The sequence below is a fragment of the Sander lucioperca genome, chromosome 7 (genome assembly GCF_008315115.2).
Source record: "Sander lucioperca isolate FBNREF2018 chromosome 7, SLUC_FBN_1.2, whole genome shotgun sequence".
Classification (NCBI taxonomy): domain Eukaryota; kingdom Metazoa; phylum Chordata; class Actinopteri; order Perciformes; family Percidae; genus Sander; species Sander lucioperca.
In genome coordinates, this window is record NC_050179.1 from 29673937 (window position 1) to 29688922 (window position 14986).

Sequence of the window (14986 nt, forward strand, 5' to 3'; positions counted from 1 at the left end):
TGACATCTTTAGGATCCATTTCTTAGAGGCATTGATTCTCTCTTAAACGATTATGTCTTGATGTGGAAAAGTAAATATTTGGAAATGTAAAACCCAATTCTCAAAATTATAATCTCTTGCAACAATGTTGTTATCCCGGGCTGTACATTCCTTACGGCTGAACCAACTGTACGGCGAAACCTAAGGAACATAAACATGTTAACGTTCTAAGCTAGGCGACCTCTTGAGTTTTGGTGAAGATGCCTGCGCGTGGGCAACCAATGTATCCAAGGGCGTAACTTTGGCTTCAACATTGGGGGGGCGGGGTTGAGATCTCTACTTTTGAGCAAAATAAAAAAATTGAACGTCAAACACTTCATTTTCTGCATTCTGGTGATTTTTTTCTGCAAAAATGTGTGCCTTTTCTGCATCAATTTATGATGAAAATGTCTTTATTTATGAAACGGAAATTATAATAGGTTTTTGGGGGGGTTACACTGGCCAGTTTAGATTATTGGGGGGCGTTGTAACACTTCTGGAATAAATCCTCTGGGGAACGTTTGTTTCTTTTCTTGTTGGTTCTTTGCAATGCTGGGAAATATGTTGGCAAATGTAGCCATCTCTTCCATTTGTTACTACTATTATATTAATAAAAGATAAGTAGTTTTAGCAGTAAATTCACCTGTTTATTTCATTCATGGATCATTACAAATACAGCATGTTTTTAAAGTAGCAAGGAGTCACACAGTGAGAAAAAATAAATCATTTATAGAAATCAAAAATACTGATGCATGAAGATGCATTGATAATCATTTTATAGTTGCATCACAACCCTCGGAATCGGAATCGAATTGTGAGGTGCAGAGGTATGCACACCCCTAATACACGTATATAGCACAGGAATGGGTAATATATGTAATAATGTATGTAATATTTTTGTTTTTGTGTTGTATTGAGTTAAGCATGAATGAATAACTGTACAACTGATTTCGTCATTTACTGTCACCGTAATCTGGTGCTGAAGTTTGTCATGTTACCAGATCCTTGGTCTTTAACCAAGATATCTTCAGGCAACCTCAGTAAGACTTAGCAACTTCCAACTTCTTTTATTCTGTGTATGTTTGATAAAAGATTAAAAGATAAATCTAAATTAAAAGATTGTCCTGAGCAGTTTCCTCTAACTGGTGAGTTTTCTTCCTCACATTGATTCATTTTACCAGTTGAGAACAACACCAAAATATCCAAACTGAGATGGCTAAAATCATGGTCACACAGACTAAAGCCTGACCTTTTTTTTTCCACTACTTGTTTTTGCACATGATAGAATACACTGCTATTAATGTTAGTAGTAGTATTTTAAGTTGCTGTTCCCTGTTGCTTTTCTATTCCAAGTTTGTTTTAATCAGGGAAATTCATGAACAGTATTTCTTCTCACAAGACCATTAGAGGCTTATTTTTGATTATATGGCCACATATTATTAACAAGCAACAATCCCCTAAATTCTGCTCATTGATAACTTTAAAACACTATCAGAAATTGTCTCATAAAGACCAAATGCCCACTACGTATGATTCTGAATGAAGTGCCTGTCGTACTTGTAAGCTTGGTGCTTATTCAGCAGTAAGTGGTGAAAGAGCCAGAGACCGGACATTTTGGCCATTTGGGCCACACCACGACGTTGTTTTCAATTTTCCTAACAAGAACTGTTTGGCTCCTCCACTGCATCAAATTTGGGTTTGTGTGTTGTTTTTAGAACTGCACATTGAGAATGTAATAAAAAATGAAAAAGGAAAAGTCCCCAAATTAGAAATGCTTATGAGATTTTTATGAGGAGACAAATGTGGAAGTCCCATCATGAGGCCTAAATTCCACATGCTTGAAGAGCTTGCATTCTGTACAGTTGTATTTCCTCACTCGCCCATGTCCATCATACCCAACCAAGAACTTAAGAACCGCAACTATTAGTGTGATGTGACATCCATACATTAGTCTAGTTTGTGCATGGTTGTGTGCACGGACCTGGCTCTGGTGCTTCAGCCTCTGTGTCTCCAGTTCTTGGGTCAGTCCGGTGACCTGGCTGAGGGCTTCCTGTAGAGCTTGACTAGGCGAGGAGCTTTGCATCAGGATCTGACTCTGTCTCTTCAGCTTCGTTTGCTCGACCACCATCTGAAGAAAGGACCACAAGAAAAAAAGGGTTATTTCCCCTTATGGAAGACAGTCAGGACACATTGTTGCAAGGGACAAAACAACATAATGGAAATCATCATACCAGGAATAAAAGAGGAACATGCAGGGCTAACTTACCGCTCTGGCAAAGCTCTCTGCCTCTGTCCTCAGGTCCCTCTCCAGGTTCAAGGTGTCCTGTAAGGCCTCATATTCCTCCACAGCAAACTGAGACACTGGACAAAGATTTCATCTCATTGGGTCTTTCATGTCTTTTACCAGAAAAACACAACATGAAGTCTATCAACAATCAATGAATGTGATACCCTGGTATCAGGAAATAAGATGGCTTGTATTAATATAGCACTTTTCTAGTCTTAACACATACTCAAAGCGCTTTCACATAGTACATGAACCATTCACCATTCACACACATTCATACACTGGTGGCTAAGGCTGCCATACAAGGTGCCACCTGCTCATCAGATAAATATTCACACACATTTACACTCCGATGGCTCAGCCTCGGGAGCAATTCAGGGTTCAGTGTCTTGCCCAAGGAAAAACCTTGCGATTGGTAGGCGACCGCTCTACCACCTGAACCACAGCTGCACCATGATCATGAGAAGTATCCATGTTTTTTACATTATATTATCTTATAGTGTTTCTAAAATATGAAGACCCCCTCCCCCCATCACCAACCTCTGTTATATTTCCCCAGGAGCTTCTTTTGCCGCACCGTCTCAGCAATTAAAACAGTGTTATCGTGTTTCTCTTTCAGCAGCTGCAAATGTAAAGTAGAGAAACAATACAGATAATGTTACAGTTCTGTTATATAGTAATCACTGACATTGTTAAAATGGAGATGACAAAGACAATTTGGTAACACTTTATTTGAAGGGGTGTGCATAAGACTGACATGACACCGTCATAAGCATGACATGACACATGTCATTAAAAGGTCTTTATGAATGTTTCTGACTGTTGTCATTATTAGATGTCATAATCATTAGTTACATTACTAATCATTAGTGCTTGAATCACAGTCAATCAGTAACTACTCATTAACTAACCATTTGTTACTCATTCGTTCCTCAGTAACTACCTACATTTTGTGTACCTTATTATAAAGTGTTACCGACGATTTTTACGTACATTTACAGTCACTCTTGTCACTAAGTGCAACCAAAGAGCAAGACTTTTCTTATACCAGATCCATGAGGCAGCTGGACCGTGTCATGAAAAACAGACATTACTGGCAACTAAAGACACTCCAGGCAGCCATTGTTTTTAATTTTATTTCTCTACAGTATTATTATTTAATTTTAAGGAGACTGGTATTAGAGATGTTCCGATACCAGTATTAGAAAAGCCTCCGATATGCCTCTGTCATGACTTATTGTCAACCAAAGAACAAGAAAAAGAAGGTTCTATGCCATTCATTGTTTGTGTTTGTTGATGTTTCACAAAAAGTTTAACCTGAGCCAGACTGTTCAACAATGATAGCAATCCTATCACATCCATACAGGGATAGTACAGCTGTTAAAACATGATAAAATATATGTTTTTTTAACAAACTGGTATGGTCGTTTAAAAAGCTGGGTGAATAGCATCTGAAATGCAGCCTTGTTGAGGCAGCACATGAAAACCGGGAGAGATTAGGAAGAATCCACTGTCACATATTAGTGGTGCTGTCCCATCCTAACATACTGACAGTCTGGCAATGAAGTGCAGAGTCCAGACAAACCTCTTCAGAGAGAAAACTACCATGGTCTTTTGTCTTTCTGATTGGTTGCTGAATGTCAAGAAGGAAGTGAGAGGAGGAAGAGAGAGAGAGGAGAAAGAAGGAGGTGCGAGAAAGAGCAGTTTGGTTTAGTTTCTGTCTCCATCTATCTGTTAACCTACATGAACTGAAAGCAACGCAGAGCTGTGAGCCGTCAGTGAGTGGTTGGCGACGCAAAAGGGAAACTAGACCAGCCAACCACGTAGTGAGTGGACAGTGCAGGAGCCGAGAGAAGCGCCACTAAAAGTTCACTGGGCTTCAGGTAGGCCTACATCCTTTTTTGGTAATTGGCAGCCATTGCCATTCAGTATATGTTGTGGCCTTTTAGTGGTTGGTACAGCTGCACGGCTTTGTGTTAATTAACTCCCCGAGACCTTACAACAAATCCTTTCTCCATTGCGACCTTTGCTGTGGCAAAACTAGCATTAACAGAGCCAGATTCTGCTAGCTAAAGTGAGGAAAATAGCACAAAAAGAAGGGATGATTGTGAAATGTTGGGCCGATACCGATGTTTAAAATAACAACCTTTTTTGTATTTATTCCCCCTTTTGTGCCATCATTATAAAACAATAACTTGAATTATTTTTAGGTCATTCAATTAAATGTAAATATAAAAGCAATTAAAAATATATATACTATATATATATATATTAAAAGAATAATTAATAAATCAAATATAAATATCTTTCACCCTTTGTGTTTCCATTAAGCACAAACTAACAGTCGGTTGGAACATGGGCCTCTCTACTTAGGTAAAAAGCCTTCCCATACAGTGGGCCTCCTCTACTGAATAATAATGATAAAAGGAAAAGAAAATCACCTCACAGCCTACTACTTCTGCATGTTTCTCTTTACAAAGATAAGCATCTCTGACTTGTTGCAGCTCAGTCTATTTCTCTTCTCATCCACGATGCGAGACACAGAGCTGAACACTGACAACAATTTGGAAACAAAGCACACGTGTGCACTGCACCCATTGCCCTCTTACACCATGCCAAAGTCGTGTCCAGCCAGTGGATTCTTCTCAGAATCAGCAGCTGGGTATGCTAGCTACTGTTGGCAAATACGATACAATACAACTTTATTGTCAGTTTACATTGAAATAAATTTTGTGTTCCCGAGCAGCTCCGCTCAAAAGAAGAAATAAAAAGAAAAATACACACAGAGCTAGACAACAATTACACATATCAACAGCCATGACAAAGATACGTGTTACGTGATATCCTCAGATCCAGATCTTTATTGGTAGCACACTGATTTTGGTTTAGCAACAGGACAGACACAAACACAACATTTAGCCAGCGCAAAATTGATGCGACCCAGATAAACATCCTCTAATGGAGATTGTTATATTATTTGTTACTTACATGTAGCTCTGTTGTTGTTACTGATGAGTCACAATGATGCAAGGCTAAAATCATGTGTCGAGTGATAGAAACGTTACATTTACCAGCAATAATTACAATTAATCTGAATTTTGCTGCTGGCTCAGTAAAACAGGTGGACAGTGTGCACATCCAAGCCCAGCTGGGTGCACGACTTCCAACAACAAAGGAAGAGGAGAGACCTCCTCTTAGTCACAAGCTCTCAACAATTTGGTAGCCTTGCCGTTGACATAGATTTATTATGAGCAAACATGTATTGTGTATAGAATCCAAGTGACAGAAACAGTGCACTCACTTCTTCCCTGGTTTCCCTCAATTGTTCTCTCACTGCTTCAAGATCAGTGACAGCTGGATGTTTCTCCAACTTATTTTGTAGCTCTGAAACAAAGAAAATCAAAGCCGTTTTAAACAGTGTTCTTTCCTACACATGTCAATGGCAGGATTTACTCACGTCAATATATATATATATATATATATCAAAAGAATTTCATTTGTGGTCAGGCACATTTAGACACAACATACAACAGTCCATAGCCAATAATAATCATACCCGAGAATAAATAAATACTAAAATACTAAAAACTAAAACCTGTCACCTGACCAAATCCATCAAAGTTAACAGTAACCCTTGGCTGCATGAATCTGTTGCTACAGCCAAGTTTAGTGTGAATGACCTATATATTAATATCACAGCATGTGATCAAATACAAGATTTGTGTTGCTTTTAGATAGTGAATATTTAGTATATGTTTACCCCGGAGCAGTAGTGAAAAGCTGACAACACGGGAGAATATACTGCACCCGCCATTCATTTATTTCTTTGTTATACTTTATAAAATTAAATATAATGCAAAATAATATAGTGTGACATTTAATAAAAACAATAGCAGCACCAACAGACTATTGTTTTTGTGGGAACGTCAGTCATCTGCTTCATGTGTAAACTGCATAAATTGTTCAAATTTGTTTGCCAAGGAAATTCAAGGCACACTTTAGTTCTGAAATCTTTGAAATTACACAGAGATTACACCTGTTACTACAACGCAGCTCACAGCAGGACCAGGCTGAGACATTTATGAGGGTACTTAAGCAGAAAAAGGTCGCCGACACCTTGAATTGTTTTTGGGGAGGGGTGGAATGCCCTTTGTTAAGTAGGACAAGTATTCTGATGGATAAAACTCTCACATTAAATGAAAATGATGTGTTCCCTGGCAGGAAGTGCTTTGACTAGCTGCCCATTGGGATTGGAAGAATATATCGGCTGCTGGCAGGTTGGCTGAGTATATCACCGCTTGTTGTTTTGGCCAATTTTTGTCATTTTATTTTGCTAATTTAATGGTCTCGCAGAACGAGTCAGAGCCGCTGCACAGCTCTAAAACAGTGTGTGTCTGGCTATGCAAGACTACTCAGCGACACACTCAGCAACGGCAGAGAGAGACGGCGTGCAGAGCCAGCATATTTTCACTTTTAACCCTGTGTGAATTAAGGGGGGTTGGACTGACAATATGTCGACAATTTTAACATATTGCCCAACCCTGGCACTGTCCATTAACGTGCAATTATGTAACAAAATAAGCCCATAATCTTTGAGCAAGTCAACTTATTAATGTATTCAATCATCTTCTGCATCAGAGCGTATCATTTCCAAATGGTATGATTGTCTGTCCCTTATAATGCCAACAGCCTTCAACAACATGATGGGAAAAGCATCATCCATTATCACCTCAGGTATAATTACCTACTGCCTTAAGGAAGTGACCATGACATTTCCCAGAGACAGCTGGATTGGTAGGGAAGTAGGTGAATGAGTGCTGCTTCACCAGCCTCACTCACTGAACATAGTGTATGTAGTTATTGTTACTTCATGAATATGCAATGCTCAGTTTAGCACTTAACAAATGACTAGTCTATATCCATGACATTCCACTTCTGGGATTGCTCCGGTGCTGCCGGAAATTCCGCCGGATCATGCTCTTTTCCCCCGGATGTCCGTCCCCTTCCTCTGTCTTTGTGTTGGCGTTCTAACCTCTGGTGGATTTGTGAGGACTATGGTTAACTGCTCCTCAGATCTCTGCAGGGTAAATCCAGACAGCTAGCTAGACTATCTGTCCAATCTGAGTTTTCTCGTACACATGTTCAGTGTCTCCCAAGACGATTGTGATTGGTTTAAAGAAATGCCAATAAACCAGAGCACTCCCATCCAGGAATGCTCTGTGGACTAGCCAGACCCTCCTCCGCAGCGCAGTGGAGGAAGGTCTGGCAATGCAAGATTAACAAATGACTAGTTTACACTTTTTGGCACTTTACACACCTGAGATGGTGGTCTGGCACTGGGCAGAGAGGCAGACCATGCTAGCTGCATGTAGCTCTTCACTCTCGTTCTCCTCTTCATCGTCCAGGCTGATCTCAGCGATGGCCTCTGGGCCGAGGAGGGGCAGCAGCATCATGCTCTTCCTCTTCAGAGAGCGGTTCTGACGGTTCAACTACAGTGAGGAGGCACAGCCACAAACATACCGTGTAAGCACATGTGACTGTTGATGTTGAATATATTCAACAATATCATGAATATTGTCCCTGCCGGTTGAAAACCTTCCTAAAGCCTAAAACTGTTTGTTTTTTAGGAAATATAAAAAAGGCTAATTTAAAGACATTTCATTATTTAAATATTAGTAAAACCCACAGATAGCTGTAAAGGGTGGCCACTAGCATTGATTTGTGAAATAAAAGATGAAATATGAAGATATTATATAATATAAAATAAAGTCACTTTTTCTAGTGTTCTTTGCACTGTGCACATTACCTGCAAAATAAAATGTTTAATCTTTTGTCCAGCAGACTTTATGTTATGTCTAAATTGGCTCTGACAATCTAATTTTGGGACAATGATCCCATTAATTTCTAAGTTTAATTATACAAACATAATCAAATAAATGTGTTCAATTGCGGCATTAAGTACTTTAGAAAGAATGAACTCTATCTAAATTAGTTGGTTATAAATGTAAACTTAAATATGCTAATATTTAAGTACAAGTAACTTCTATATCCTGGCCATTGGGCCCACAATCAGCTTACAATTATGACCGGACAAAAAGAAGGAATCCCACTTAAAACTTTTTTTTCCAAAGAACACAAGAGCTCGAGTACACAGCATGTGCACATGCAATTCTGTCCAACTGAGTACTGCCACTTTCTAATACATGCAAGTACATAGGGTAGTGTTCCTGCTCAAACAAATGTGCACAAAAGTGCTGCTGTGCAAAAAAAAAAAAATCTGCGTAAGGAGGTTGGTTGGGGGGGTGGATGGGTCAAACAACACAGGACTTTCACCCAGGAGACCGGGGTTCATGTCCCGTTATTGTCAGCGTGTCACTGAAAAGTACATTTTGTAACCCCATCCACCATGTTTTCCTAAACCTAACTGTCCCATTATTGTGCCTCATGTCAGATAAACGTACGTCCCAACCCAGAACGTCAAAAAGAAATGCCAAGAGTCCCGACCAAGCGCGTCTAAATATGACGCTAAAGGAGACTTTTTGCGTCAATAACAAACGCCAAAGGCACTTGACCAAGCGTCACTTTTGTATTGTATATATTTAAAATATAGTATTTAATACACTGTAGGTTGGATCAGACATTTTGAATCTTGAAATGACATGGAGGTGATATGAAAAAAAACTATGGTTTGAATGAATCACTTAAAAACAGGGACAGCTTTCTTCTGCTATACCTGCTATCTAAAATCTGTTGGACATGATAAAGCAGCAAAGGTGGTACTAAAAAGCAACAACATTAAACTTTTTAAATTATAAATTCCATAAAATGGAAAATAACTTGTTCAACTGTAGCTAGTTTTTCAACAACACGGCCACGACAATAACGCTTTAGTATAATTAGTTTCACTTAAGAGGAAGAATACACTCACTATACCTCAATACCATATTGCATTGTGCAGCCACATGAACAAACTCTGCATGCACAACGTATGGCATATTCAGCACCTATTCCCTAAAAGATGTCATGAATCTAACAAAAACTGACAGAGCCTGCATCCTGCAGTGCCTTCATTATCATATCTGCATAGATTGACAAGCGTGCTATGTATTAAGCTAGTGGAAAACAGGCAAAGAAATGAGGTAGCAGAGCAACAGACAGGACAGATGAGATGTTGTTGATTTCCTCTTTTCTTTGGCTCTGCAATCAGTCATAATAGCAGGACGCATGCAAAGGCAATGATAAGGTGTGAAAAAACACACATCGTTAGATAAGCACAGGCAGGCCGGGAAAAGGCAGTGAATATCTTTCCTTTTAGATGTAATCACAGGTTTTTGATGTGACGTGTATTTGCATCTTGCATTTCTGTGCATCGTGTTTTTCTGTGTGATTATCACTTCTAACGCGTATTCTTATGTGGCATTTCCTTTTGAAATTATTTGCAAATTGATCAGTTCTACATGAAGCATACATACTAAACTGCCACTATGGCCAATCCATTTCTAACAGTTCAATCATCAGGACGGAAAATAAGGAGACCATCACTAAGTAACACATGAATGAAGCCTATGGGAAGGAGATGGATGCCAATTATGCATGTTTCTTGATGGCATCTGAAGGAAGAAAAAATGTCCTGAGAAAAGCAGAGAAACAGAAAAAGCGAGCCATGAAATAAACATGTTTAATGGCATCCTGGTGGGAGCAGATTTCAGCAATTCCATCTTTTGATGATGCCCTTCAGACTGCTTCTACTTTTTTTTCTGAAATGCAATCAACAATACATAACGTGGAATCACATTCTTCTGATAATAATCTACAATTCACGAGAGAAGTACATATAAAATTACATAGATAAATCAAGACTGATTTAGCATTAGGCTAGCATCAACACAAAAACTTAAAGCATCAAAAACATGTTCGGATTTGACTGGTGGTAAATTGCCTTTTTAATTCAAAATGTCTGGTAAGGTGTAAAGGAATTGCCCTGAAATTTAGCTTCTTTCAGAGTGGGCTTGGGAATGTTTGGTATGCAAAATTACCATCATTAGGTACAAAGAAATGAATACAGACTTCAATCTGTCTGTCCTCCGTTGGGAACACTTCCTTATGTATTTTGGGTTTGATTTTATAGTAAATGAGTAACAAAGTGATGTTAACACCCTCAGAGTGCAGGAATTGTTGCTTTACAATATTGCTGAAATGCTATTGAAAAGGTCACACAACACTGTTCAAAAGGTAATGTCACTTATTCCAGCCTTATTCATTCATGGCGAATGAATGTGTTGCTTTCAACTAAAGTAAGTGTTGAATAGTTGATGTATGGATATATTCTTGGATATGGCTAATCAAGGACTATCAGTCTGGGTGCCCCCCCCCCCCCCTCACAGTGACATCCTGCTGTATTAGCAAGGAGGCACAGTGAGTGTCTAGGTATGGACAATGTTTTAAATCAAGGAGGAAGAGGAGAAAAGAAGCAGTGAGCACATAAAGAAGAGACCAAAGAAATCAAATAAAGCTTGAAAGAGAGTAGTCACTTAGACTGCCCCGAAGCAAGCTTTTAGCCAGTATATTCTTACGAACAAATAGATTAATTCCTGCTGTAAGACCAGGAGTGGGCTAGTTTATTGCTGCCTCTAAGCCGCCCTGCCCAGTGGACATAGCCTCATACATTATGTCTTTTCAGTAGGAAAAGAAAAGTGGCACAAAATAGTATCTGTCCCACATTTCAAGGCAATGGCAATTCATCACATTTGATTCATTGTCATCAGTTGCTAAATATTCACTTTGCAAGCCCTGAAACTTCCAAACCTGCATATTTGCATCCATATAGTACAATGACAAAAATGTGTTGCATATTTGGTGGGCTTTCTTGAAAAACAAGGTCTGTGTTTATGTTCATTCTTGGAATATTTATTTTTGGAACAATGGCCACAAATGCAGCACGTACAAGATGAGTCCGATAGATTAACCATTCAGGTGAAGCAGGAGATGTAAACATCATTTCTGCATGCCTTACCTGGGTTTGGTTGGAGAAACTAGGATACTGAGGCAGAAACCTTATCCAAGTTTCTGAAATGGATATGTTAATAAACTGTCATACCCATTTAACTTGATCTCCTCAGAGTCACGAGTTATTGACAAAAGAATGACTATATTGAATAGTTCAATAAAAGTCAAAGTATTCTACCAGACTGGCTTCCTAAGGAACGTTTTATTTCTCTCCTATAGTATGTTAATGTTATCGCAAATAAATGCTTCAGACATGATATTGGCAGTGAGATCTTGATCTTGGCAACATCATACTGCGAGGCAATCATTGTGTTTAACTTGGTCCAAACTGGACTGGATTTAAAGCTGCGGTAGGCACTTTATTTTTTGCGTCGTTGGGCAAACATTCCATAATAATCTTTCAGCATATTGTAATTCAAGTCTTCTGAGAGAAAACTCGACTTCTGCACCTTCTCTACGATCTGTTTTATTTTTTAGGTTTTAAATTATCTAGCTGTGACGAGAGACTTTGGCCATCACAGGTCATTTCAGAGAGAGAGGACGTTCCTATTGGCAGGAAGAGGTCTCACTACTTCAAATTCAGGCATCTTTTTGCCCCCTACCTTCTGAAGCAATAAGGGAGTAACAGAAATTAAATGTAAGAAGAAAGAAAGAGAGTGAGAAGGAAGTCAACTAAAACCAAATCAGTATGTTAGTTACAAGCCCCCAGGAACAGCGCCATGTCTGAAAGCAACCATGGGCTTAGCGGGGATTAACTAGGCATGATGAGCAGACATAATGAACGCGAGCAGACCCACAGTACTATTAGTATTATATTTCCAAATACATACATTAGCATCCATCAATGCCATTATATTTTCTGTTCTTTTTCAGACATACAGTAGGTTGGCTGCTGGGCCAACCTCTAACATTCTTTTGTGTGACTCAAGTCAGTGGTTGCAACAATAATTTCAATAGTCATGTTTTAAAGGCAAGAAGAAATAATAAAGTATTTTTAAAGTGTTGTTTGCGATTTGTCAGGAATATATTTGGCCCTCCAGCCCAAAGGAGAAGTTATATGCCTGTAATGTACTCTTATAATATTGCAATCATTTTAAAGTTGTTGTTTGTGGCAGTCATATAGCCTCGCAATCTAGACCAGTTAGGAATCAAATTAATTTTGGTTAATATGACAACATAAAAATGTATAACCCTAAAGCCCTGTATCCTCGCACACAGCTTAACACCACAGGAAATCATGGTGTGTGTGTGTGTGTGTGTGTGTGTGTGTGTGTGTGTGTGTGTGTGTGTGTGTGTGTGTGTGTGCCATTATTAGGTGATGCTAATGGTTCATTAACAGTAGTCTGTAAATGATACTAAACAAATGAAGGCTGTGGCTCGGGTGGTAGAGCGGTCATCTACCAATCAGAAGGACGGTGGTTCAATCCCCTTGCCCCTGCAGTCTATATGTCGAATTGTCCTTGGACAAGACATTAAACTCTGAATTACTCCCGATGCTGAACCATCGGTGTATAAATGTGCGTGAATGTTTATCTGATGAGCAGGTGGCACCTTGTATGGCAGCCTCGGCCACCAGTGTATAAATGTGTGTGTGTGTGTGTGTGTGTGTGTGTGTGTGTGTGAATGGTGAATGGTTAGTACTATGTAAAAGTGCTTTGAGTACTCATTAAGACTTGAAAAGTGCTGTATAAATGCAGTCTATTTACATTTCTTTAATGCAGATAAACTACAGCAGAGGTTCAACAGACACATCTTGAATAGCACCATATTGAAAGTACTGTCATTTGTCATTTGTTAGTTTAAAGGTTAAGCTTTCTAACCTAAAATTAGGGATGTCCCAATCACAGTATGGGATCGGAGCCCATTTTGGCGTTTTTTTAACTGTTACTGTTAATTAACTAACAATCTCCGATCATGTACATCAGCTTGTGTTGATCGCTGCCTTTAATCATACATACCCTGCGCCACAGACACATTGCCAGACCGCCTAGATGCCGCCACTTTCTAACCAACATGTCGCACAGCAACTCACCAGTGTCTGTCCAGAGTGTCTTGTAGCTTGCCAGCCTTTGGCAACAAGTAATAAAGTTTGTGTTTCTTAGTCACCCGTTTTTACAGAAGCGGATTACTCCAATTCTCCACACTTCTGTGATTCCACCAAGAAACCATGCTTACAGGCTGTTATTCCCTGGAGCCAACATCGGTAAACATGAGAAGAAAATCAAGGATTGACTACTAAGCACAAGAGGGGTCACTAAGTTTAGTTTTCGTTGTTCAGCGGGGAACTTGTTTGTTTTTTGGTCGGGGCTTTGCTGGGATCCTAAAGAGAGACTCATTTGCTGCAGTAAGTTAAATGTATTAAGCTTAAGACATATATTTAGTTACTTTTTTTACTTCGTTATTTTTGTAAAACAAAAAAACAGCATGCAGCTCTATTATCTGAGCAAATTCAAGAATCGGATCGGGACTCGGTATCGGCAGATATTCAATATTTTAAAAAAAAACGGGATCGGATCGGGAGTCAAAAAAAGCTGATCATGACATCCCTACCTAAAATGTCACATGGATTGCAATGAGCAGTAGACAATGGCATTTAGGGGTGAAAGGGTTCACAAAGTTCCTGGTTTGGTTCAGAACGTTTTTGGCACAGAGGAGGGGCATTACCAGTTTAAAAATGATTTTTCATTTATTTATATGGCAAAAAAGTTAACTGTTTGACTTAACAAAATTCCGACTAAGAACATAAACCATAAACATTATCAAATTGTTATTCAGAGAATGGGTTTTCTAATTAATGCAAAAAGAAAGTGCAGCTTTGTTATTTTTTATGTAAAAATGGCCACATTATAGACTAAGGCCATAAAGTGAAGCATATAAGCTCAACCAGCACTAGATGTTTTTTTTTTCAATGACAGTAGCCTATAAGTGCCACTGTGTTATTAAAAAGTGCAGCATAACCCAAACATGCAGTAGGCTTGCGTGGTCGCTTATATTTTCAAATCATCCGATTGTGGTTACTTATGCGATCTGATCGCCAGTCTGGCAACACTGAATACGTAATTGGACATAACATATTATGCATATGCGGAATGGCTTCCACTTTAATCAAACATATTAAACACAAACATAAAAACATATGATGTTTTTCATACTGCCCATTGCTGCAGGTCCTCCACCTGAAACACTCTGAGCTCTTGGCCCGCCTTCCTGAAAAGCCCAGTCTGCTCTGATTGGTCGGCTGGCCCACTCTGTTGTGATTGGTCAACCAAAATCAAACCAACCACTGGGCAGGCTGTGCTTGCTCAGGCAGCACCAATGGGCAGCACATATGAAAAACTGGGCTGGCTTTCTCAATCAGTGACATCACTAATGGAGGAATTTCAAACAGGAATGTGGTCGAGGTGTTTTCAGGCAGTTGAGAACAAGTGCTGTCTGTGGGAGAGAAAGCTCCATTTGGAGTAAAATATACATCTATTACACAAAAAAACAATATAACACACTAAAAGATGGGAAAAATCCAAAAATGCATAATAGGGGCTCTTTAAACCTACACTAGTTCACTGAAGCACTCATAGCTCTCCTTTCAGCGACTTTCTCGATAATCCCACAGTTGTTTACACGCTGTTAGGGCCCAGGGCCCCTCTCCTTAGCCTGCCTCTCTTAGTTATGCTATTA

The 14986-nt window shown here is 39.2% G+C and overlaps 1 protein-coding gene across 1 annotated transcript in view; it reads right to left on the bottom strand.

Moving 5' to 3' along the window:
- shtn1 (shootin 1) overlaps nt 1–14986 on the bottom strand; it is a 59396-nt gene that overhangs the window by 27611 nt on the left and 16799 nt on the right. The window contains exons 5-9 of the mRNA XM_031300408.2: nt 7623–7794; nt 5607–5689; nt 2846–2927; nt 2285–2379; nt 2000–2146 (exon numbers count right to left, since the gene is read on the bottom strand). Coding sequence (XP_031156268.1) covers nt 2000–2146; nt 2285–2379; nt 2846–2927; nt 5607–5689; nt 7623–7794 — 579 coding nt within the window. The remainder of the gene's footprint in view (nt 1–1999; nt 2147–2284; nt 2380–2845; nt 2928–5606; nt 5690–7622; nt 7795–14986) is intronic.